General features: G+C 36.1%; 1 protein-coding gene across 1 annotated transcript in view; it reads left to right on the top strand.

Annotated features, from left to right (window-relative positions):
• The window catches only part of EPM2A (EPM2A glucan phosphatase, laforin), an 853,289-nt gene extending 828,451 nt beyond the window's left edge, over window positions 1-24,838 (top strand). The window contains exon 4 of the mRNA XM_044068747.1: window positions 24,063-24,838. Coding sequence (XP_043924682.1) covers window positions 24,063-24,358 — 296 coding nt within the window. The 3' untranslated portion in view covers window positions 24,359-24,838. The remainder of the gene's footprint in view (window positions 1-24,062) is intronic.
• Window positions 24,839-25,185: the final 347 nt, after the last annotated feature.

Below are 25,185 nucleotides of genomic sequence, written 5' to 3'. Positions count from 1 at the left end.
TTATACCTGCTGCCACTCACACCTACTTTTTTTCCGGCAGTATGAATCACTGAAAGACACATTGTTGCAGCGGGGCAATCCCCCCCTGCACCCCTCCCTGTGGGGGGCTGTGCCCCTCGCATCCCCTGAAAATTATATGCTCCAACTCCAAGATCGCATTACAGTGTGGAAAAGGTTATATTCCCGATCTGCACTGTACCGCAATCTCTAGTGTTAACGTCGACCAGATATGAGTGAATGCACAGTGGCATTCGCTGCATAGGACACTCATAGTTTGGCAATACAGGAATTGCCCAACACACATTCGGCATTCCCATATTCACTGAACCTCAGTTCTGCATTTTGATGGTAAATATATATTATATATATATATATATATATATATATATATATATCTGTTTGGTGTGTGTGTGTGTGTGCGTGTGTGTGTATTTCTTTCCCCACTTTCATCCTTTTTTGTTCTATGTTTTCCTCTGTTTGCTCTTTCTACTTTCTGACTGTCCTGTACACATTTTCCTTCCCATTTATAAGACCTAACTTGGTTGGAACTTTGCTAGAGGCCTTTATTATGTCTGTCAGTAGTTCTTGTAGTGACACCACTGTGTGGGTGTAGACTCGAATATATGCAGATATACTAAGTGCTTGCTACTGGGTTAAGTGATTGTAGTCGCCATATGCTCTTTGATGTGTGTTCAGTGCAGTTTTTGCTAACAGATTCCCTACTTAAATTTCGGCTAATTGCAAATTTGACTGTGTAAGTTAGTCATTGAGCCACTTCCTACATTATCTTTCTGAATCTCAGAGGATGTTTGCAGAATGTAATAACTTCACAACAGCATTTTAACCACATAAAGGCAAGTCATTCAATGAGTATGGTGTGTAAAGTTTAAAGAAAACACAGATTCTTTATAATAATAGTAATACAGAAAAATATGAATAACTTCACAATAACAGCAAACCACTGAACCCCAGTGATAATGGCAGATGAGGATGCATTTGGAAAAGCAGCACTTAAAGTATTTTAAGTAAAATAAGTAAATTGTGTTACTTAAGTTATGCTGTTTAAAATGGAAGCAATATGAACGCATCTAGTTGAAGATTCAAGGGTGTGGTACAGCAGAGGTGTGTATGTCAAACGTCACTGTGCTTACAGTTTGTCAGGATCTTGCTGGGAAACAGGCTTGGTAGCTATTGATTGTTCCCTCTCTTTTTGGTGCTAGAGAGCAGAAGAGAGAACAAAGCTGTGCAGTAGTTCTGAATTTAAAGTCTGAGAGTAGAGAGTCATAGTCAGAAAACATCTGAGTCATGGCCCACTAGGAAAAAAAGTAAAGTAATGAACCAGCACAAAGTCACACTACCTCTTCTCTCACAAGGGAAGCCAGTAAAACAAGTACTGAACATGTGCTCTGCGGTTTGTCCCAGAAGTCACAAATCAAATAGAAGTAGGATCATAGGTCAAAACTGGGCTTGTTAGCTGTAGATTTTTCCTTCTCTAGCAATGCAAAGTAGTTCAGCAGAAAAGAACATTACATTACATTACAGCATAGATACAGGTAGGAATACTAACTGGTGGAAAGAAATGTTTCTAAATTGTAATTTAAATAATAGAGCAACTCACCGTGTAACTGTGACAGAGGGCTGCCACCACTGTGTGGGGCCAGCACCACTGCCACCAAATGTGACACTTAGATGACAGGATGTTATTCACTGTGATGTCAAGGTGGCTAGCACTGATGGGATTCAAAAGCTCACCACTGCAAACCAAGGGTGAAATAAAAGCAAGAAAGCATGCAGAACTCTGTTTCAGTAACTCATTCACTAAGTATAACCTGTTTTTTAAACTCCCCACCCAGACTGGACTACACACAGGCCACTTACAGAGCTGGGTCTTTGGCCAGGCACCCTTAACCCCTTCTCTCTACTGTCCTCTCCTCCCCTTTCTGAAACAGTGTTCTTCAGTGCAGCTTTATCCTCTATAGCTGTCTTTTACCCTTTAAGGAGACCTGGTGGTGGAATGAAGAAGTACAGGAGAGTATACAGAGAAAGAGGCTGGTGAAGAAGAACTGGGATTGTCAGAGAGATGAAGAAAGTAGACAAGAGTATAAGGAGATGAGGTGCATGGCAAAGAGAGAGGTGGCAAAGGCTAAGGAATAAGGTGTATGAAGAGTTGTATGAAAGGTTGGACACTAAGGAGGGAGAAAAGGACCTGTACCGATTGGCTAGACAGAGGGACCGAGCTAGTAAAGATGTGCAGCAGGTAAGGGTGACAAAGGATAATGAGGAAAACCTACAAGCGAGGAGAGTGTGTTGAGCAGATGAAAAGAGTACTTTGAGGGGCTGATGAATGAAGAGAATGAGAGGGAGAGAAAGTTGGATGATGTGTGGATAGTGAATCATGAAGTGCAGTGGATTAGCAAGGAGGAAGTAAGAATAGCTATGAAGAGGATGAAGAATGGAAAGGCTGTTGGTCCAGATGACATACCTGTGGAAGCATGGAGGTGTTTAGGTGAAATGGCCGTGGAGTTTTTAACTAGATTGTTTAATGAAATCTTGGAAAGTGAGAGGATGCCTGAGGAATGGAGAAAAAGTGTTTTAGTACTTATTTTTAAGAATAAGGGTGATGTGCAGAGCTGTTGTAACTACAGAGGGATTAATTGATCAGTCACAGCATGAAGTTATGGGAAAGAGTAGTGGAAGCTAGGTGAAGAAGGGAGGTGATGATTAGTGATCAGCAATATGGTTTCATGCCAGGAAAGAGCACTACAGATGCGATGTTTGCTCTGAGAGTGTTGATGGAGAAGTACAGAGAAGGTCAGAAGGAGTTGCATTGTGTCTTTGTGGACTTAGAGAAAGCATATGACAGGGTACCTAGAGAGGAGTTGTGGTATTGTATGAGGAAGTCGGGAGTGTCAGAGAAGTATGTAAGAGTGGTACAGGATATGTGCAAGGGTAGTGTGACTGCGGTGAGGTCTGCAGTGGGAGTGACGGATGTATTTAAGGTGGAGGTGGGATTACATCAAGGATCAGCTCTGAGCCCTTTCTTATTTGCAATGGTGAAGGACAGGTTGACAGACGAGATCAGACAGGAGTCCCCATGGACTATGATGTTTGCAGATGACATTGTGATCTGTAGTGAGAGAAGGGAACAGGTGGAGGAGACCCTGGAGAGGTGGAGATATGCTCTAGAGAGAAGAGCAATGAAGGTCAGCAGGACTAAGACAGAAAATGTGTGTGTGAATGAGAGGATGCAGGGAGTAGAGATGGCTAAGGTGGATGAGTTTAAATACTTGGGATCAACAGTTCAGAGTAATGGTGAGTGTAGAAGAGAGGTGAAGAAGAGAGTGCAGGCAGGATGGAGTGGGTGGAGAAGAGTATCAGGAGTGATTTGTGACAGACTAGTACCAGTAAGAGTGAAAGGGAAGGTCTGCAAGAGGGTAGTGAGACCAGCTATGTTATATGGGTTGGAGACAGTGGCATTGACAAAAAGGCAGGAGTCAGAGCTTGACGTGGCAGAGTTGAAGATGTTAAGATTTGGACTGGGTGTGATGAGGATGGACAGGATTAGGAATAAGTATATTAGAGGGTCAGAGATATCACCAGGAACCGGATAGTTTATAGAAAACTCTGCTTTAATTAAATGTAACTTCACAAATAAAGTGTTCACGAAAAATAATTAAAAACCACAAAATACAGTCAAGCGCTTTCGCCCGGGCTCTCCCAGGCTTTATCAAGACAATGTCATGTTCAATGTGCATTCAATTTATACTTTCATCACTCCAATAGCCAATTATACAATTAATTATTTAGAGCAATCTCATTACTATGTAGTCTTCTATTATTTAAAGGTACATAATTATTATTAACAACAGTTGCAGAAACAGAACATGGAAAATACAGCAGCAGCAGCAAAACAATCTATAAAGAACCTCTTAAATATTTTTTGCAATCATTACTTTTTGTATTTTTTATATAGCATTTCATAATATTATAAGGGTCCCACTGTGTCTGATTAAAAACTATTTCTAAAAATTCTTGCTAAAATCCTATTATGTTAAATACGATGAATACTAGTATTAGATCATATAAATTTAAACATAAATATAAATATTCTTATGTATTAAATATTCAGCTTTAAAAACTCCTAATATTAATTAATCTTAATGAATTTAGGGATTAAGATGAGGGATGTTCAAATGTGGGCGATGTAAATACTGTAAACATATACAAACAGGGTCCAATTTTATGATAAGGGGCTCTAGATACTACATTAATGGCAAATATAACTGTGAGACTCAAGGAGTTGTTTACCTTGCTAGATGCAAGGAATGTCCTGCTTATTATTTCGGTAAAACCGAAAAGTTGCTAAAGAATAGAATTTATGAGCATTTATATGCTATATCTAGAAGAAATTCATCAAACGCTTTAGCTAAGCATGTTATGGACAATGATTCTCACAGTTTTTTGTTTAATGTAGTAGAAAAAGTTGAAAAAAACCCTAGAGGGGGGCCATGGTATTTGAAGTTGCAAGAATGTGAACTTTTATGGCAGTTACAAACTAATGCCCATAACTACCCAGGCATTAATGATGCATGTTCTATTAAATGTTTACTTAATATTAAAGCTTTGGAGAGATAGTGAAATATATACATACTTTTTATAAAGATGGGTATATGCATATCATTGTAAGATTGCCTATATGCATTTAAAGATTTAATAATTCCATATTACATTTATTGCATCTTCGTTAATAACAAAAAGGTTTGTCTTGTTGCACACTTGGAATTAAATTCGGTTTTGGATATTATTCTTTTAAACACAACACAAAATATATAAAATAAACATAAAATGAATTTATTTTATTTTAAATTATATTTAGATAGTTAATAATTTTTGAATGAACTATATTTTATAAAAACATAGGAAAATTAAGTTTTGAAAATGTTTGGTTGTGATGAAATTTTTATATGAATACTTCTGATGGATGTTATTTTTAAAGTCAAATTTTGTGTGGTTGCTGCATTGTTGACTTAATTGGATAAATTAATTAATTATCCAATTAATTGTGGGTTTGGCTTAAGCATTTTGTATTATATAAAAATGTAAAGTGCTTTATTTTACTTTGTCTGAAGAAGTGCAGGCAGTGTCCTGCATGAAAGCGCTAACTAAGTAAAAGTTTTGGATTCATCTGACTGGCGTTATTTGTTTAGCCTCCGTTTTATTTCTTTTTCTGAGTTTGTGATTTTTAACCTTGTTTATGGCTGAGAATAACGGAGGCTTGCAATCGCAGTCGCAGGATCTATTTACATCTAGTCCAACTACTGCTACTTCCAACCGTGATGTTGATGCAGTTGGATATCTCACAGCTTTAATTCAGCAGCTTACACAGCGTGTTGAAATATTGGCAACCAAGGTCGAGTCTCAAAATACTCAAAATGCTTCCAGCACACCGGCAGTGCGACCGAAAGCAGGGGCAGTTTTCCAAACGCTCCCATCTTCAGTTTCTGCACCAGTTAATAACGTACAGTTTAATTCTGGAAGTGGAGCAACTCTTAATTTATCTTTGCCATCTAGTTTACCGCCTGGGCAAGGTAATGGTCAAATAATTCCAACTGGAAATAATGTTTCACGTGAGAACAATAATTATTTTAACAACTTGCCTACTTTAGAAGATTTCTGTAAGGTGCCTGACATTAATTTGCATTCTGACAGAAATGCAGTCACGGAGAATCAATAAGGTAGCTCCGTAAATGTTAATACCTTTGACATTGTAACTAATCTCAAACAATTGGATGGTCATTTGTTAAAATTTAAGAAACTGCAAGTTGAAGTAATTTATTTATGTGAGTGCTTAAATCTGAAGATTGTTCCTAAAGGACTCCGGCAGTGGAAGTATCCTTCAGGTACATTGAAGCAAACCGAATTTTATTCCCGCTTAGTTCGTCACTTTGATCAGCAGGGATTCCAGTTACTAGAACTGTTGATTGAAGAATACACTAACCAAATGGCATTTCTAAAAGACAAATTGAACACCATTGACACTTTAAGTCAGATCCTTGTTTTGCTCGGTATGAATATGATTATACCAGGATCTTTTCTAGCATCAATATTTTGATTAACAAAATTGGCGACACCAAAAGAAGGAAAATACAAAGAGATCTTTCCACTTACGAAAAAGGAGCTGCTTACCCTGACCCGCCTGCAATTAAGAGTGTGCATGCTGGTGCTTCTTTTTTTACACGTGTACACAATAACCCTTTGGTTATGGATACACAAGGGGTAAGAGAAAGTAACATGGACAGTTTTCTTAATACGGATTGCAGTCAACTTACAGACACTGAGGTATCACCTCAAGGTCCAAGGCGGAGTGACCGGATAAGTGAAAAGAACAAGGGCGATAATCAACAAAATAACGGCAACAGCAATAAACCTCAGGATTTTGCACGCAACAAGCCCGGTCCCCGGAAGAAAACGGGTTGGACTCGCAAAGGCCACAACCGGTTCACATCCAACAAGAAGAAGGGTCGTTAGATGTAGAACATAGTAATAACGAATGGACTTTGAATATTCTGAGAAGTAAGAGTAATGACTTTCAGGTTTACAATTACACAGACTTTGATATTTGTTTTGATTCAATTGAACTTTTATCCAAAGGTTTTTCCTATGCAGTGTCATCTAATTTTGACATCGCTAGGGTTCTATGCGATGTCAAGATGTTTGCACGGAAATTAAACTTGAAAGTACTTTTTGGAAATAATACTAGTTTGCAATCTGGAACGGAGAATGTTCCAAGTGTATTTAACCCCCCGCTAGATAACAACCTAATGATGTTTGAAAAAGTTTCTGAGGTTCATTTAAGAAACCTATATAACGAAATTTGTAAAAATAAAAACAGAACTTTAGGTTGTAAAGAAAGGGAATTAATTACACATATTAGAATACACGGAATACGTGTAATGAAGCCCGATAAAGGCGGGGGGGCTATTTTGATGTATGAGAAAGATTATTTAAAGAAAATGCACCTGTTACTTGCTGGAGAAGAGTATAAACCAGTATCCCTTAATGAATTTAATCAAGCTTATAGAAAAATCAAAGATCATTTAAGTGAACTATTTATAGAAGGGAGTATCACATTAGATTTATACCAGTATTTTTCCATGGCGGCACCTATTACACCGGTGCTATTTGGCATCCCAAAACTGCATAAAAACTCCCAGGACCCCCCTTTTAGGCCCATAATAGACGGACGGAACTCCATCACTTATTCCTGTGCCAAATGGGTGGACAACAAACTTAAAGAATTTCTCAGGACCGAGAGCCAGATATGTAAGGATTCATGGCATGTCCTGAAGAGCCTTAACAACATCTCTTTTCAGAATGAATTAATATTTGTGACAGCAGACGTTAAAAATCTATATACTGTTATCCCTCATGCAATAGGTTTGGATTGGGCACGTGAGTTTTTAATACAAAAAAAGTGCCCGGGGAGTCAGGTAGATCTTATTATCTCTATTTTAGAGATTGTTTTGGCTAACAATTACTTTATGTTTGGTAAGGATGTATATTTACAAACTATGGGAGTGGCGATGGGTTCCCCTGTTGGCGGTAGTTTCGCGAACACCGTCATGGCCTTTTGGGAAAAGACATTTCTTTTTCCACATAAATTATTTCAGGATACCATTATTAAATATACACGCTATCAGGATGACATCCTAATGATAGCAAATTGTGGGAGAGATAAAATAATTGAGTTAATAAGTGAAATGAATTCCTTTGCCTCTTTCCTTGAATTTACATATGAAATTGGAGAGACATCTATTGATTTTCTTGATATCAACATCAGTAAGGATAGGATAAAAAATATTTTTGTCACCAAAATATACCGTAAACCAACATATAGTAATTCTTTCCTACATTTTACAAGTTGCCACCCCTATTTTCAAAAGAAGGGGGTTGTAAAAGGTCAACTTGTTCAAGCTTCCCGTATGTGTTCTACAGAGGAAGGTTTTAAAGAAGAATGTAGGACTGTTTGGGAAATGTTTGAAAATAGAGGTTACCCCCACAAACTTTTGAACACAGTGTTTGTAGAAATTAAAAATAAAAGGAAAGAGGGAATTTTTGGGCCATTATATAATGGGATACCCATTGATATAAATCACCAAAATTACGATATTAATACTAGTAATGATGAGCCAGAAAACATGTATCAGGGCTCTAACAATAACAACAACAATAAGAATTACAGTGTTGGTTTTATAACACAGTTTAACTTGTATTCCCCACAAGTAAGAAACATTTTACAAAGTAATTGGGAATTACTAATGCAAGATAGGAAATTACATTCCCTATTGGGTTCAAAGTTAAATGTGGTTTATAAAAGGGCCCCTTCTATGAAAAATTTATTTGAGCACCCTATTAGACCTTATAAAATGAATAAAGGGATGTTCAAATGTGGGCGATGTAAATACTGTAAACATATACAAACAGGGTCCAATTTTATGATAAGGGGCTCTAGATACTACATTAATGGCAAATATAACTGTGAGACTCAAGGAGTTTACCTTGCTAGATGCAAGGAATGTCCTGCTTATTATTTCGGTAAAACCGAAAGGTTGCTAAAGAATAGAATTTATGAGCATTTAAATGCTATATCTAGAAGAAATTCATCAAACGCTTTAGCTAAGCATGTTATGGACAATGATTCTCACAGTTTTTTGTTTAATGTAGTAGAAAAAGTTGAAAAAAACCCTAGAGGGGGGCCATGGTATTTGAAATTGCAAGAATGTGAACTTTTATGGCAGTTAAAAACTAATGCCCATAACTACCCAGGCATTAATGATGCATGTTCTATTAAATGTTTACTTAATATTAAAGCTTTGGAGAGATAGTGAAATATATACATACTTTTTATAAAGATGGGTATATGCATATCATTGTAAGATTGCCTATATGCATTTAAAGATTTAATAATTCCATATTACATTTATTGCATCTTCGTTAATAACAAAAAGGTTTGTCTTGTTGCACACTTGGAATTAAATTCGGTTTTGGATATTATTCTTTTAAACACAACACAAAATATATAAAATAAACATAAAATGAATTTATTTTATTTTAAATTATATTTAGATAGTTAATAATTTTTGAATGAACTATATTTTATAAAAACATAGGAAAATTAAGTTTTGAAAATGTTTGGTTGTGATGAAATTTTTATATGAATACTTCTGATGGATGTTATTTTTAAAGTCAAATTTTGTGTGGTTGCTGCATTGTTGACTTAATTGGATAAATTAATTAATTATCCAATTAATTGTGGGTTTGGCTTAAGCATTTTGTATTATATAAAAATGTAAAGTGCTTTATTTTACTTTGTCTGAAGAAGTGCAGGCAGTGTCCTGCATGAAAGCGCTAACTAAGTAAAAGTTTTGGATTCATCTGACTGGCGTTATTTGTTTAGCCTCCGTTTTATTTCTTTTTCTGAGTTTGTGATTTTTAACCACATTTACTATAATGTATGGTTTAACTTTGAAGCTGTCATTATAAGCTATTGAAATCATTAAACTTTGTAACTTAGTTTTAGAATTTATGTGTTTATAATAGTTTTTTGTTATCTAATCCATGTCAAGCAAAGCGCCTCCTTGGCCCTGTTCAAAAGGAACCTTGATGATTGTATGGGAGATAGGAAATTCACCCCGGGGATCATGTCAGTCGCCCTGCTAGACAGGGGTCAAGGGAAGTAAATATTGTGTTAGAGATATCCAGGGAATTGTTATGGCTAGGCTTGTATAGGCCCTAGGGTCGATAGCCTAGTACCAACCTATGAACCTATGGACAGCCTTCTTACGAAGTGAACTTTCTCCAGTTTTAGTGTTGACCTGATTTTTGCAGACTTCATTAAGATTTTTTTTTCTTTTAGTTGGAAACCTTTAAACCTCACAAACTAGCATTTCTTCTTAGCATCAAATTTAGTTAACTTTGACTTTTACCACATAGGGAACTTTTGTTCTTGGTTTGTTTAGATATGCAGGTAGTGGCTTCAAGGAAGCTATACATTTTATTTTCAATTTCATTCATATGATAAAAGACTTCAAGAGAGTTTAAATCTATATTTAAATAGATATCTGTTTTAATGAAATATTTCTATCACCCAGGTCGAAGGACTATTTTTACACCAAGGGTTTTAAGTTTAATACCATATTGTAATAACGTCAGGATATTAATCTGATGATTTTCAGGTGTATTTGAAATAATATATTTTCCTTGGTTATCTGATGCTGCAAGAGCATCCAAGGGGGTTATTTCAAGTTTAATGTCACTATTATTTGATTTATTACATAATACATTTGATATTTTAACCAGTTCTACTGTCTTATCCTGTGGGAAATATTCTGCCATTTATGTTTATTTATCCTGCATTTCTTGGCCTGAGATAGAGTACAACAGTATAGTTCCCTTTTTGTTTGATTTGGTATATGTTTAACATCGTTAATAACCCTATTAGTTTTCCTTTTTTATATTTTTATGGTCTAATGTTTTATTTAAGTGTTCATTATTACCACGATGATTTGTGAAAAGTATAGATTCTGAATTTACAGGATAAATTGTTTCATCAGAATTTATGAATGTACTTATATCAGCATGTGATTGGTTTTCTGAAGTAATTTCCAAACTTGGAGAGTTGTATTTCTTCCATCGAGCAATTGCTCTAACTTTTATGAAGCACATCAACAACAGTAATAATTTGAACTTCACTGCTATTTGTTAACCAGCTTGGTGATGCCCCCCCATGATTAAATAAATTATACAATAATTAATAGAGATAAACCATTTTTACATATACAGCCTTTATTATTATCTGAATATGTCAATTGTTCAACAGTTGTTCAAACCTAACACAATTAGAACACACAAATTCAGTCCAGCTATTGATATTTTTCATATATATTTCACATTTGGAAGACTGTGTTTATTCATTTAAACATATAGCACCTTTTTGTATACTTCCAGTTAACACAATAACTCTTTTTGGCATCCAGACCTTTTTCGTAACTGATTTCTTTAACTAGGTGACTTAACAGCTAATAGACAATTTTAGAAAGGGCAAAGAGATATTAATAAAATGACACTAAGATTGTTAATATACAGTGCTGCAGTAGAGAAATTAACCATAGTTTACCACTTTTCATATTCATAAATGAGAGACCTATATTCTATTGATGGACGTGGTGCAAAATGTCATAAAAATTAATTGTCAATGCCCATTTATATCACATTATACTGGAGATGTTCCTAGTTTGTTATAATTATGAAAACAATATTTTCATATGTAGTTAATACTTCAAAAAACAACTGACAGACTATTGTATGGCATCAGGTGAAACCATGGATGTTGTTGAAGAAGGTTGTCACTGGCATTTGCACTGTAAATTGCAGATCTTGAGATGTATTCAGTGATATATATATATTGCAATTTACACAATTAAACATATGTTTTCATCTTGTTGTAAATATCTCAATAAACAGGCATTTAGAGAGAAATTTATTCTACAATATATGTCTGTGCCATAAATTTTCCAAGCCATGATAATTTGTTTGTAAAAGTTTAGTAAAAAATATAATTCTGACTTCCTGTGCATTATAGTATATGATATTATTTATGGAAAGACTGAATACATTATTACCACTGTAGACAATGCTTCTTACTAATAATATTGCTATTTGTTCAGTTTTGATAGCTTTTATTTACAAAATAACTACACTGGTTTATTTTATGATTTTCAAGTTGATTTTTTAGAAGCCGTTCTAGAATGCAAGGGTGTGCATAGGCTGATAGAGGTGTGATGTTTCAGTTCACATGGGTGTTAATGAGCTAAAAACATATGCTAGCAAGTATGCAAGGGTGTGCATAGGCTGATAGAGGTGTGATGTTTCAGTTCACATGGGTGTTAATGAGCTAAAAACATATGCTAGCAAGTTCTTTAGTTCTTATCTATTTCAAGTGTCCATCTTGTAAAACTCCAGACAACAGTTTGTTGACTATTGTTTAAATGAATGGCTCACTTTAAAGCAATGTACCTCATTGATGATTATTCTACTTTTGTCTACTTTAGATAAGAGTTCAAAGGTAGCAGTGTCACACACAAAGATCAAGCTTTTAAGTTCCTTAAATTTATTAACTGTACTATGTTATTGTTCTATAAGTGCAGAAGAATTAGTAAGACAACTATTAATAAAATAAAGTAATACAGAACATAAAATTAACCCTAATAGTTTAACAGCAATGAATAAATAAATAAAATGAGTTGGTTTTAAGACTCCAAATAGTGTACACATCTTACCTGAGAATACAAATAGACAATACAGTGTCAGTTAGTGCAAGATATTCCTAACAAGTACAAGAAAGCAAATGATTCAAGTTACTGCAGTTTGAATGTATTAAATTGATCTAAAAGATATAATATATTTTAAAACGTAAACTTACAAGGCTGAAAATTCCAATAACCATTCTCCCTACATGAGATGCAAACGTCTGCTTATGCCTGCATCTGCTCATGATTGCATTCACTTGTAGACAGCCACAGGTAGAAGAGTAACTATGATACAGAAAACTGATGACCAAGACCATGGCTGTAACCAGAGGTTGATGGATGACATTGTAGGGGCTACCACCTGAGTGATCACCAAAAAAAGTGACTGAAAAATATTTTCTTGCAGCATAACGACTACACAAAATGTTTTTCTATTGCTTGAGAATTTCTGGACCATTTTTGTAAACTTGTTTATACTAATTGGAGATTGTTTCCTGTGGCAGGGTGGCACCTTCATGAACCTCACTTCAAGTTGGTTCTTAATCCTGCTGTCTAGTCTTATCTTGTTGGTAGTGGTCCGCAAGTCCCCTGCTTACTGATATTTTGTAGAAGGTAAGCAAGTTACAGAGCCACCATAGCCACTCTGAGAGGCGGTGCTTGTCCTCATTAAGCTCTAATTCCTTACCTGCTGACATTACATGTTCACTATGCTGTGCCTGTAATGAGGCATGGCCTTTGAAACCATCTCCACCCTGGACCCTTGAACACAGTTCACCTATGTGCACAACCTGGCAGCTGCTTCCTGAGCCGTGCTGTCTTCCAGCAGTAGAAGAGGCCAGCCTCTACCAGCACATCCCTCTCCCAAAGAGATTTTATTTATTTATTTATTTAAAACTTGTTTGCCAGGTTAGAGCAGTAGTCACATGTAACTAATTTCAGACTCAGCCTGGGAATACAAAGAAATCAGAAATACATTTAGTGACCTAGGGAAAGAGTATAATGAAAAGAAAGTCAGAATTACATTATGTGAGAGGTACCAAAAATAATATGAAACGAGCTATCTGTAAAATACCATTAACAGCTACCAAAAATGTAGAGAGTATATATAGTTGCAATACACATTATTTACAAGTCAGGACATGTCTCATGTAGAAAGTGAGGTTTTCTGTATGATAATTACAACTGTTCATTATCTAAGGAGGAATGATAAGTAAGTTAAGTGGAGTGAAGGATCTTTAGGCAGAGTTTGTAAAGAACCAAACACCAAGAAAGTCTGAATGAAGATGAACACTGCAGGCTGACAAAGAATAGTTTATTACAACTAAAACTGAGTTTATCCAGATTTCTTTAGAGTTTCTGAAGAGCTGAAAGGAGAATATATATTATATAGAAGTTTATGTGAGTGAAAAGTTTAAATTGGGGCAATAGAAAGTCATATGAGAGACAATAAAAGTGTTAATCGGTGAAAGAAGCAGTGACGTAGCTCAGGTTAGGTGATGTAGTTGGATGAAATGCAATGTTATTTGGCTGATAAGGTGGACCTTTAGTCAAGTCCTAAATTTTGGATAAGATGAGGTGTAGGCAGGGATGGATCCAGCACTAGGTGACCTAAGCAGTCACCTAGATCCCACTAACTTGGAGGGGCCCCTGCTGGCTGGGAGGGGGCTTGCTATCCAAGGGGTGCCACAACATTTACTTTTTCAATTAAAAAAAAAACATGTTTTTAATGGCAATCTTCTTCAAGAATGGCATCTGCATCTGTGCATCCCTGTTGCTTGCTTCTTTGTTTATTGAGGCATGCACATGTTATTTGCTTTGTTTTCAATGGGTGGAATTTAAATATAAGATGTTCTTGCCTGGACCTTAACCTTAAGTACAGATCAAAGAACAATGTTTCATCAGTGAGAGAGTGAGTCTGTGTGTGTATCTGAAATACCGTAGTTCTGTACCTTAGTTACAGGAAACAGAGCCTGAATCCTCTACACCAACTATCAAACTACACAAAAAAATGTGAATTTCAGTGCATTTGCAAGGAACTGATTTTCAGTGCTTTTTCAAGGAATTGTGAGCTTCAAAGGTACAAAAGTTTATTGCTGCTCATGCTAAGTCTGTTTTCAGTGTACAACTGTTTTGTTTAGCAAATGATCATCACTATTGTGCTGTAGAATTTGAAAGAAGTGTTAGTGGCTCCACAGGTAGCATACTTGCTTTTGATGCAGAAGGCCTTGGGTTCTACTCTCCATTGCTGATGCTGTGTTGTACTTTAAGGGGGTGGAGATGCTGTAGTCCTGAGTGTGTCCGCCTTTCAATGAGATGCCTAGTAACAATGAACCTGTAGTTGATTGCCATTCATTCCCTACTGCAGTATTACCAGCCTACCACTTTTTTAATGTAACATATGTAATTTATTTTTCAAGGGTAGCAAGCACTGAATTTGTAAATGAACCGCTGAATTATAAAGTTGTTTACTAACAGCAGCCTCTTCATTGGTTACAAATCTCTTTAATGTAGAATTATTTAGATGATGTTTTGCTACTTCAGAGATTGTGCATATTGACTGATATTGGTAGATTGTAATAACAGTGGCCTTTTATGGTTGAACTGTTCTGAAATCGGGCAGTTTTGTCATTATTGCCTCATACATTTTTTTCACTGCTTACTGGAAAAATGTTCAAAATTGCAAATTTAAAACAAACAAAACAAGCTCCAAATGAAGCAAAACACTGGTAACCAAAAAATAAAAAAACAAACCGACCCAAAACAGGCAGAGAAACTCAACTTTAATTACACGAGCAGAAAACAGCAAGTCCCATAAACTAAGTGCTTTCACAATTAAAATATGGCTTCCTCAGAGTTACATGGGATACAAACAACTTGGTTTAGAGTGATGTAAGCAAAACCAACCAATCATTTCATGTGATGTCACATTAAATTAGTTTTTTTAAAAACACAGTTAATAAAGGTAAATAAAACCTTCAGTTTTCTCCAGAAAACACATACAGCTTATATAACCATATAATTAAAAAACATATTTATTATATATGTGTAATGAATGTGTTATTAAAATGTCAAAAAATAAAATGCAGTTAATGAATTACTTTAAATAACCCTTGCCCTTTCTTTTAAAATGGGTAAAACTGCAATGTTGTCATTCAAGCCTAGGGGGATGGGATGTGGCATCAAGCCTAATTTGCCATTTTATCTCCATAATTTGTACTTTTAATGTATCATCCCCTCCCCTTTCACATGGTAGCACCTTGCCTATCACAAAAAAGATAAACTTGTTAAAGTTTGTGCAGGTTATACTGTGCATATATAGAGCATTGTGCTGATTTTTAGATTTGATTGCCCTTACATGTTCTGCTGTTCTATCCCTTAATCTACATATAGTCTTGCCCACGTAGAAACTATGGCAGCTCGTGCATGTAGCAACATATACTAACATAGTAGTGTTACAGCTGCACGTTCCTGGGCAAGATGTTCAAATCCATGAATGGAAACGTAAGAGCCATCGTTGATATATCTGCAAAACTTACATGCTCCACACTTAAGCATTATAGACCTTTGTCAGCTCCATTTAGAATCCTCAAGAATATTTTTAATATTCCTTCCTCTACTATAAACAATCTTTGGTCTCAATGAAACTAGTAAGAATATCTTGGGGCACAAGCCAATCTACCAAACATTGTTGATGGCTATCGATAGTGGTGCAGCACAGTGGTTGTATCTCAAAATCATAGCACTAACATTACTCATCTCCTTCTTTATAGTTTTCTTCACTATTTCAGAACACAAATTAGGCTGAAATATGTACTTTTCTTATTAAGAATTTCATGCCTAACCTTCAGTAATAGTTTTAGGGGGTTGCCTGTGAGCACCCCTTTCCAAAAACATCCCTACCAATTTATATAACTCCTCTCTAAAGGTGTCATTGTTATTCACTAGTCTTGACAATCTAACCATCTGACCATTAATAATTCCCTTCTTTTGATGAAAGGGGTGACAACTGTCAAAATGTAACACAGAATTAGAAAAGTTTTCTTCCTGTATATGTTACTATTGTAAATCCCCCTTTCTCTGGTTAGATGGATATCCAGAAAGTTAGTTTCATCCAGGTGACATGAACTAGTAAACTTAAGGAATGGGGTAGTGTTGTTCAAAAAAATCAACAAACTTTGTAGCCTCAAGCTCATTACCTTGCCACAAAATTAGAATATCAATCAAATACCTATTGTATAAAAGGATCTTGGACATAAATTCTGAAGGAAAGATAAGTGTCTTCCCAATGCAAAAGCACTAAATTGGAAAATATGGGAGCGCACTTTGATCCCATGGCTATCCCAGATGTTTGATGGTAAGTCTCCCCCTCAAAACTAAGAAAGTTGTTCTGTAGTATAAGTTCCATAAGGTCCACCAGGATGTTTATCCTTGTTTTGTCAATGACTTTGCTTCTCAATAAATTCTCATGAAAGAAATGTAACCCCTCCTCATGGGGTATAATAGAAAATAAATTAATTACATCCACTGTAAGAAAAGGTATCCGATACCCTGATAGCTCTAAGTCAATCCAAACAATGCCAAGAGTCCCTTAGTATATGTTCAGCCTCCCCCACAACCTTATTAGTCATCTCCTCCACAAAGGAAGCAAGGGGTTCCATTTTAGGTTCCCTAGCCACAACAATAGGTCTAAATGGTGGGTTACTGGGACACTTGTGAATCTTGGGGATCCCAAAAATCACTGGTGTGACAGGATGTTCTACTGTAAGAAACCTGAACTCTTTCTCATCTATAGCTCCCTGAAAGAGTGCATCCAGTAGGTATAAATTGATCTTGGCATATGCCCTATTAATTTTGTTCTTAGTAGCCATACTGTAAGTGAGGGGGTCATTGAGAATTTCACACATCTTAAACACATAGTCAAAATGAGACATGATTACTAGGCCCCCTCCTTTGTCAGGCTTCATAATACGCATATTGCTATTCCTAGGTAGATCATATAATGCTTTTCTTTCTTCCTCAGTGAGGTTGTCATGTTCATATTTATTATTTTTAAGAATTTTTCTTAATTCATTCTCGCACAGTTTTTCAAATAACATAACATTCACATTATTTGGGGAGTAAACAAACTTTTCCTCTGTAGGTTTGTAACCCCTCAGTTGCCAGTATGGCCATTGAAAAACAGTTAAAGATTCAGTTGTCTAGTGTACATTTTTAAGCTAATAACATCTGCCACATCCAAACAAAAGCAAGGAACAAAAGCAAAACATTTACTAAATAAATTGTAATAAGTGTCATTGTGTTAAATCACTAAAATTGTAGATTGTAAAATAATTTTTCTTAGAGATGTCACACATCACACAGTCATCAGGAATATTACAACCAAGAACAGTGCCATAGTCCAAGTCAAAACCAGTTGGTGATGAATCACTACCACTCAATATTTCTTCTTTTTCCCCCTTTGAGCCCTACTGTTGTAATACACATTCATATGGTAATGTTCAGCATTCTGTTGGCAATGTGGACCGCCCTTCCCCAAGTTCTTCAAATGCTCCGACCTCCTGGGTTTGCTGTTCTGATCTAAAAAAAAACCTTCATAATCATCATATGATGCATCCAAATCACTGACAATGTCATCATTGGTGTCACTATGTTGTACACCATCATTGTCAACCAGGTTAGTCTTTTTACTATTTTTGTTGTGATCCACTGAATAAGCCAGCTTTTTTTGGTAGTCATTAGTGTCCCTAATAAGTTTTTTACGTTTGGTGTTAATATTATTTTTAACAAACATGTCTAAATCATTAAGCACTTGATTGTAGTTGTGCAAATATTCAGAAAACAAAAGATCATTGACTGTGTTCTGGTTTAAAACATTAATTTCTTTCTCCATTTCAGTCAACTTACTTGTATTGTTTCTGATCTTATGTCCAACATGTCCAAACCTGTTTTGTTAAACAATTCGACCAGCTCCTGGTACGCAGTAGAGCCCAAATCGATGCTCATAGGCAACTTCCATATGCTTAGTCCTTTGGGCACCAGTTTTAATAAGAGTGGCTTATTTAGGATAGCATTATCCAGTTGCAACGCCCAAAACCTTTTACATGTTTTTTCAAAGGTTTCCAACTGTCGTTTCAGCGTCGGCCTGTCATCTCTCTCCTCATTCAAGTCTGAGAAACAATCCACAGGTGTATGTAGCCATTCACAAAAATTTTGCCCCCTAGACACTTCCTGCTGTTTTGATTGGTCAGTTACAGTTCTCTCATCAATGCACGGTGAGTGCAAATTAAAGGTTTAGCCTGTGTGCTGGTTAGCGTGGCTGAAGTAGAAGGACATGCACTAGTATTCCATTTCTCAATAACAATGCAGTTAACTTTTGTACTAGTTAACTCACTGATGACCGCTTCCATAGTCCTGGTGTCACTAGTACTGGAACAGCCTGACAGGTGGTTGAAAATACCAAACAAAACGAAGCAAAACACTGGTAACCAAAAAAATAAATAACAAACCGACCCAAAATGAGCAGAGAAACTCCACTTTAATAACACGAGCAGAAAACAGCAAGTCCCATAAACTAAGCGCTTTCACCATTAAAATATGGCTTCCTCAGAGTTACATGGGATACAAAACAACTTGGTTTAAATAGAGTGATGTAAGCAAAACCAACCAATCATTTCATGTGATGTCACGCTAGATTCGTTTTTTTTTTTAAAAAAACACACATAGTTAATAAAGGTAAATAAAACGTTCAGTTTTCTCCGGAAAGCACAAAACAACACTTTTACAGCTTATATAACCATATAATTAAAAAACTTATATATTATATATGTGTAATGAATGTGTTATTGAAATGTCAAAAAATAAAATGCAGTTAATGAATTACTTTAAATAACCCTTGCCCTTTCTTTTAAAATGGTTAAAACTGCAGTGTTGTCATTTTGTGTTGTCATATTTTGTGTTCTGAAATAGTGAAAAAAACTATAAACAAGGAGATGAGTAATGTTAGTGCTATGATTTTGAGATACAACCACTGTGCTGCACCACTATCGATAGCCACTAACAATGCTTGGCAGATTGGTCTCAATTAAATTAGTGAGAATATCTTGGTGGCACAAGCCAAAGATTGTTTATAGTAGAGGAAGGAATATTAAAAATATTCTTGAGGATTCTAAACGGAGCAGACAAAGGTCTATAATGCTTAAGTGTGGAGCATGTAAGTTTTGCAGATATATAAACGATGGCCCTTATGTTTCCATTCATGGATTTGAAGATACTTTATCTTTCCCAGGAAGCTGCAGCTGCAACACTACTATGTTAGTGTATGTTGCTACATGCACAAGCTGCCATAGTTTTTACGTGAGCAAGACTATACGTAGATTAAGGGATGGAATAGCAGAACATGTGAGGGCAATCAAATTTAAAAATCAGCACAATACTGTATACATGCTCAGTATAACCTGCACTAACTTTAACAAGTTTATCTTTTTTGTGATAGACAAGGTGCTGCCATGTGAAAGGGGAGGGATGATAAATTAAAAGAAATTATGCAGATAAAATGGCAAATTAGGCTTGATGCCACACCCCCAGGCTTGAATGACAACATTGCAGTTTTACCCATTTTAAAAGAAAGGGCAAGGGTTATTTAAAGTAATTCATTAACTGCATTTTATTTTTTGACATTTCAATAACACATTCATTAGACATATATAATATATATGTTTTTTAATTATATGATTATATAAGCTGTAAAAGTGTTGTTTTGTGTTTTCTGGAGAAAACTGAAAGTTTTATTTACCTTTATTAACTGTGTGTTTTTTAAAAAAAAACTAATTTAACGTGACATCACATGAAATGATTGGTTGGTTTTGCTTACATCACTCTATTTAAACCAAGTTGTTTGTATCCCATATAACTCTAAAGAAGCCATATTTTAATGGTGAAAGTGCTTAGTTTATGGGACTTGCTGTTTTCTGCTCGTGTTATTAAAGTGGAGTTTCTCTGCCCGTTTTGGGTTGGTTTGTTTATTTTTTTTTACAAGTGGTGCTGTATTATACAAGGATTATATTTTAATACAGTTAAGAAAGTGAATCAAAGAACATGTGCATGTATGCATGGTCTTAAAAATGTGTGCCTTTGGTTTGAAAACAACCCAAAGGTAAACTTTATACACCACTGGCCAGATGCATTTTCCTTGAATGAGGGTTTCAGTGACGTTTAAATGAATGCGAGTTTCAAGGGAAGAGAAGTTTACTGTTAATGCTAATTCTGTTTTTATTGTGAGACTGTGTTGTATTGTTTTGCAAATGTCTCAGTGTTTGTACTATAAAATTTGAAATAAATGTTTTAAATTAAATCCAAATAACTGTAATCACTGTAGGAGTAAAGAAGAAAGTAGTATGCACACTGAGAGGTATCAACAGTGTTTATGGTAACTGAGGAGAAATAGCCAAGTAATGGGACATTGGAATGGTTGCAAGGGTGCTGTTTGTGGGAGGGCCCTGATCCATTACCTTGCCTAGGGCCCCATTTAACCATGATCCGGCTCTGGATGTAGGTTTATTTTATTTGCGGGGGAATACTTTTCCACAGATTTGAATCTAGTATAGAGAAGCAGTTATCTATACAATGGAGTTTCATTCTGGGAAAAGTTGCAGTATGGGATTACAGTGGTTGTGGTTTCTGAGGCTCTAATAGGAAGATTTTTTAATTAGTTTGGCTGCTGGGAAGAGAAGATGTGGTTGACTAGGAGTGTGAATATTTGAGATCCTAAGAGAAGGTCATCTCTTTGTTGAGCAGGCGAACATTATCACTGCTGTGGTCCTCCTGCCAGGATGCTGGCACAGCCCAAGCAGCTGATCCTACCTGATTTAACTGATGATAGTCAGGACTTCATCTCTCCCCTCTCTCCGTCTCTCTCTCTCTATATATATCATCAGAGCTGGCTAACCAGTATTTTGATTCCAGACAGTTTTCTTTAATACTACATAGTCCTGAGTAAGGAAATCTAGCCAAACATTTATCTTACCAAATGCAATTGAGCAGGCCACAAACCCACCTCTGAGATGCTGCACTTACTACACAGTGGCAAATACAGCCCATGTGAGTTTCAGGATCATTATCAGGGGCCCGTGATTCATCATCACTAATCTTTATCTGTTAGATGGGGAGAAGTATATTGAACTTAAAAGTACACTATTTTACAGTGATGTTTTATTGCCTCATTAATAAACACCATGCAAACTATGTTTCTAAATGTATGAAACTGCTATTTCAAAGAGGCACTTGAAGCTTAAAATGAATAATTATATCAGTAACTCTTTTACTATTGTCTGTCTGTCTATAACCATATGTCTGTATTTATAGTTTTTGTATCATTTTTGCCTGAGTGTCTGCAGATCATGAAGCTTCTACAGGGCCATCATCCAGGCAACTTTAAGGGTGCTTTTATTCTCTTACTGGCCCTCAAGCAATGAGTGCATTTTTCGTTTATGAACCTAACCCCTGTCCCTGGGGGTGACATGAGCACTCGGACCGCTATGAGGACCAACCAACCTCCCTCATTCTGCAGATGCATGCTCCCCTTGCATATATTGACATGGACTACCATCATAGGCATGAGCAGCCATGTTCATATCTTCCTGACCCAGCCCCCCAACTGCCTGAGAAGCATCTGCTCTCTAGCTGGGTCTGTCAGTGGAGCCACGGCACAAACCCAGTGGGAACTGCCATTTCTTTACCCCTGGGGTGGGCAACTCCATCCTCCCTGCCTGTGCTGTTCAGCACGTGAGCTGCTAGCTGAACTCAGGTAACCTTGGCTGTAGTCAAGGTTTTATCCTTCTGCGTCACAGGTGCAGGCTTGCCTGTATCTATATCTAATCAGTCTTTGTCTATATTTTAGGGATATTGTCAAGCTGTAGTTATAGCAGTTTTAGGTAATCCCTGTACTGTGTGTGCAGCTGTCTAACAGGTTCCTTCAAGCATCACATAATCATGTGTGATTTAAGTAGCTTTTAACATGTCATTACTTGGCAAACCATGGCTAGTAAGTATTCTTATTTCCTTTGGAGCCTTGAGTAAGGAAGGAGCAGAAATAATGCATACTGCTAGTAATGCCTGCATGCAATTATATATGCATGTCCACCTTGAATGGGACACAGCATTTTCTACTTTTCATGCAACTGTGTAGCATGGAAAATACTTTCCTGGTCTGGTGAACTTTCATGTATGCACAGAAAATACTTTCCTGGTCTGGTGAGTACTTATTCAATGTATGTCATGTAAATGCCTTTTGGACCGGTTACAACTGGCTTTAGTATTTTAAATATTTTCTTTTGTTTTATTTCTACTTTGTTGTTTCATGTCATAATAGGGACAGCTTTCATTATTCAAAACTTGGCCAACGTTTTTTAAGTAATGCTGTGATCCTTGTAAAAAACATCTGGTTTTCAGACAGGAGCTAAGTAACTTCTGGTCAAAATGGAATTTATAGCACTTCAAAAGGAGGTTAAGCCTCGGATAGAAATACTGAAAATAGAACAGCAATATCAAACTTTTGTCAGACTTCTGTTCACATAAAAAAAAAAAAAAACTACACTTCATCTTTCCTACTTCAGGATTCCACAGCACTGTCTTAAATAGGTATTAATAGGTATTAACAAAGAAGAGAGTGCAAACTTTGATTAAATGAAACAGCATACTACAATGCATAACTCCTCATGCATTTAATAACATCAGTTTTTTGAGCTTGCCACAGAATTTGCATTTGATGTATGAATCCAACTTTAAGCTAAACGAGATGAATAGAATTTCTTATTGTCAGTGTGATTCTGAATTGCAAAAAGGCAATGCTGAAAATATAAAACGTTTAAAATCGAAGATAATGTTTTGAACCAGCATTGCATTTTGTATTTCAAGGCACATAAGTATGGAAATTTTAATTGTTTTTCCTCCTATATCATTACTTGCTACCTTATCTGTGTTAAGCTAATGCATTTTACAAAAACAGGAATTCTGTACTGAACTCTGAGATGACTGTCTGTAGGGATGGCATAAAAATGGAAGGGAGGGGGAGGAGTAGGCCATGGAAGTGTATATGATGAGTTGTTCGGCTATGATGTGTGTAGTGTGCGTGTGTCTGTAGATGTTTAGCGATGGGTGGAACTCTATGAAAACCTAATATGAGTATTGTTTTACTGTATTTAGTATAGTTAAAAGTAATAACCTTGAAAGAGAGAGCAATCCTCGGTGAAGCACAAACAGGTACTAGTTGACCTGTTATTAGTTTGTTTGGTATTTGATCTTTAAACTAGCAGATACCTTCATTCACAAAGTGCTTACATATTGCTCTGCTGTGTCAGTTTGGATCAGAGCCTTGGTGTTTTCCAATTCACAGTTAAAAGTAGTACTATGATATGGGTTGTGAGATGTTTTGATTCATTTTCAGCTTGAGTTATGATAAATGTTGGCAGAAGAAGCCTTGATTTAAACACTAGTGTAGCTGCGCTGTATCTCACAAGCCATTTTGCAATATTAGTTATGCCAAATATTGGGTCTAAAGCTAAAGCTTACAACCTTGTAGTTTCCAAGCTCTCAAGCTGTCCATTTTGCTTGCTGTCTCATTGGTATGTTTTACTCCAGTCAGTCAACCATATTGCCTTGGCATTTGTTTCTTTTCAGGTTTAAGTACTAAAGAGCGAAATGGATGCAGTTAAAGCTTGTGTTGAATAAATAGTAATCTACAACTTTCTCTTTTTTCAGGCCGGACACGGATGCTGCCTCAAGCTGTTTACATCCTGCATGGCCTGCTTGAGAACGGGCATACAGTGTATGTTCACTGTAATGCAGGAGTGGGTAGGTCCACTGCAGTCATATGTGGATTTCTGATGTACGTGATTGGATGGAGCTTAAGAAAGACCCAGTATTTCCTTGCTTCCAAACGCCCAGCTGTATATATAGATGAAGAGGCCCTTGTCCATGCCCAGGAAGACTTTCTGAGGAAATTTGGTCCTGTTCACTCTTCTGCGTATACAGCAGTAGTAGAGAATGTAAAATAATATATTTGACATTACTTAAGATGCATAGTTTAAAATGCTAGGAATATTACATGATTCAAAGGTTAAGAGGCATTGAATGTATTTGTTTAGCCTGTAATGCTAGGAATATTACACAATTCAAAGTTCATCATTTTCTGACTAGGTATCCCATATGCTGCATGGATGTATAAAATGGACTGTGTACACTTGTTACTAAAGTAATTCAGTATTCCAAATGAGACTGAATGCTTCATTATTTCTGAAAATAAGAAGAGTGCTATTTTTATTAAAGATACTGAAAATACTGTGTAAAAATGGAACAGGGTTCCATTAATGATCAGAAAAGTTGTGCAGAAATTCCAGCTGTGTTAATAATTATTCGTAATATTCCCATTAAAGCTAAATATTTATAAGCATGCAATATTTGTGAAAAATATGGGCATTGTAAAGTCTTTATGGTATTCCTAGTGAAAATAAATTGCATCCATCAGTGTTAAGCTATTGCAGTGTTTGGTACTGTGGTATGATAATGAACTAAGAGTCAGAAAGTGTATTTAGTACCTGCTAATAGTGGTACGCATATCCTGCAGTTTTTCAGTCTATATTGAGACATGAACGTTATTGTTTTTGCTAGTAAGATAGCATATGCAGCAAGATGCAAAATTCTATACAGAAAATAACACCTAAAAAATTATGTAAGTAACATTTGCCTAGTGTGTGTTCAGATTTGAGTTTAGTTCTCCTGGAGCCTTTTCTCCTTTACCCCACATCATGTGATAGAATGCCTCATTTGTGATGAAGAGCTGTGTTCTGTTGGTGAGAAGGAACATAGTAAGTACCCATCCTTT

Source organism: Protopterus annectens, chromosome 1.part0, assembly GCF_019279795.1.
Source record: "Protopterus annectens isolate FY-2018-M chromosome 1.part0, PAN1.0, whole genome shotgun sequence".
Classification (NCBI taxonomy): Eukaryota; Metazoa; Chordata; order Ceratodontiformes; family Protopteridae; genus Protopterus; species Protopterus annectens.
The sequence above is the reverse complement of the archived record's forward strand: the minus strand, read 5'-3'. Positions and strand labels throughout refer to the sequence as shown.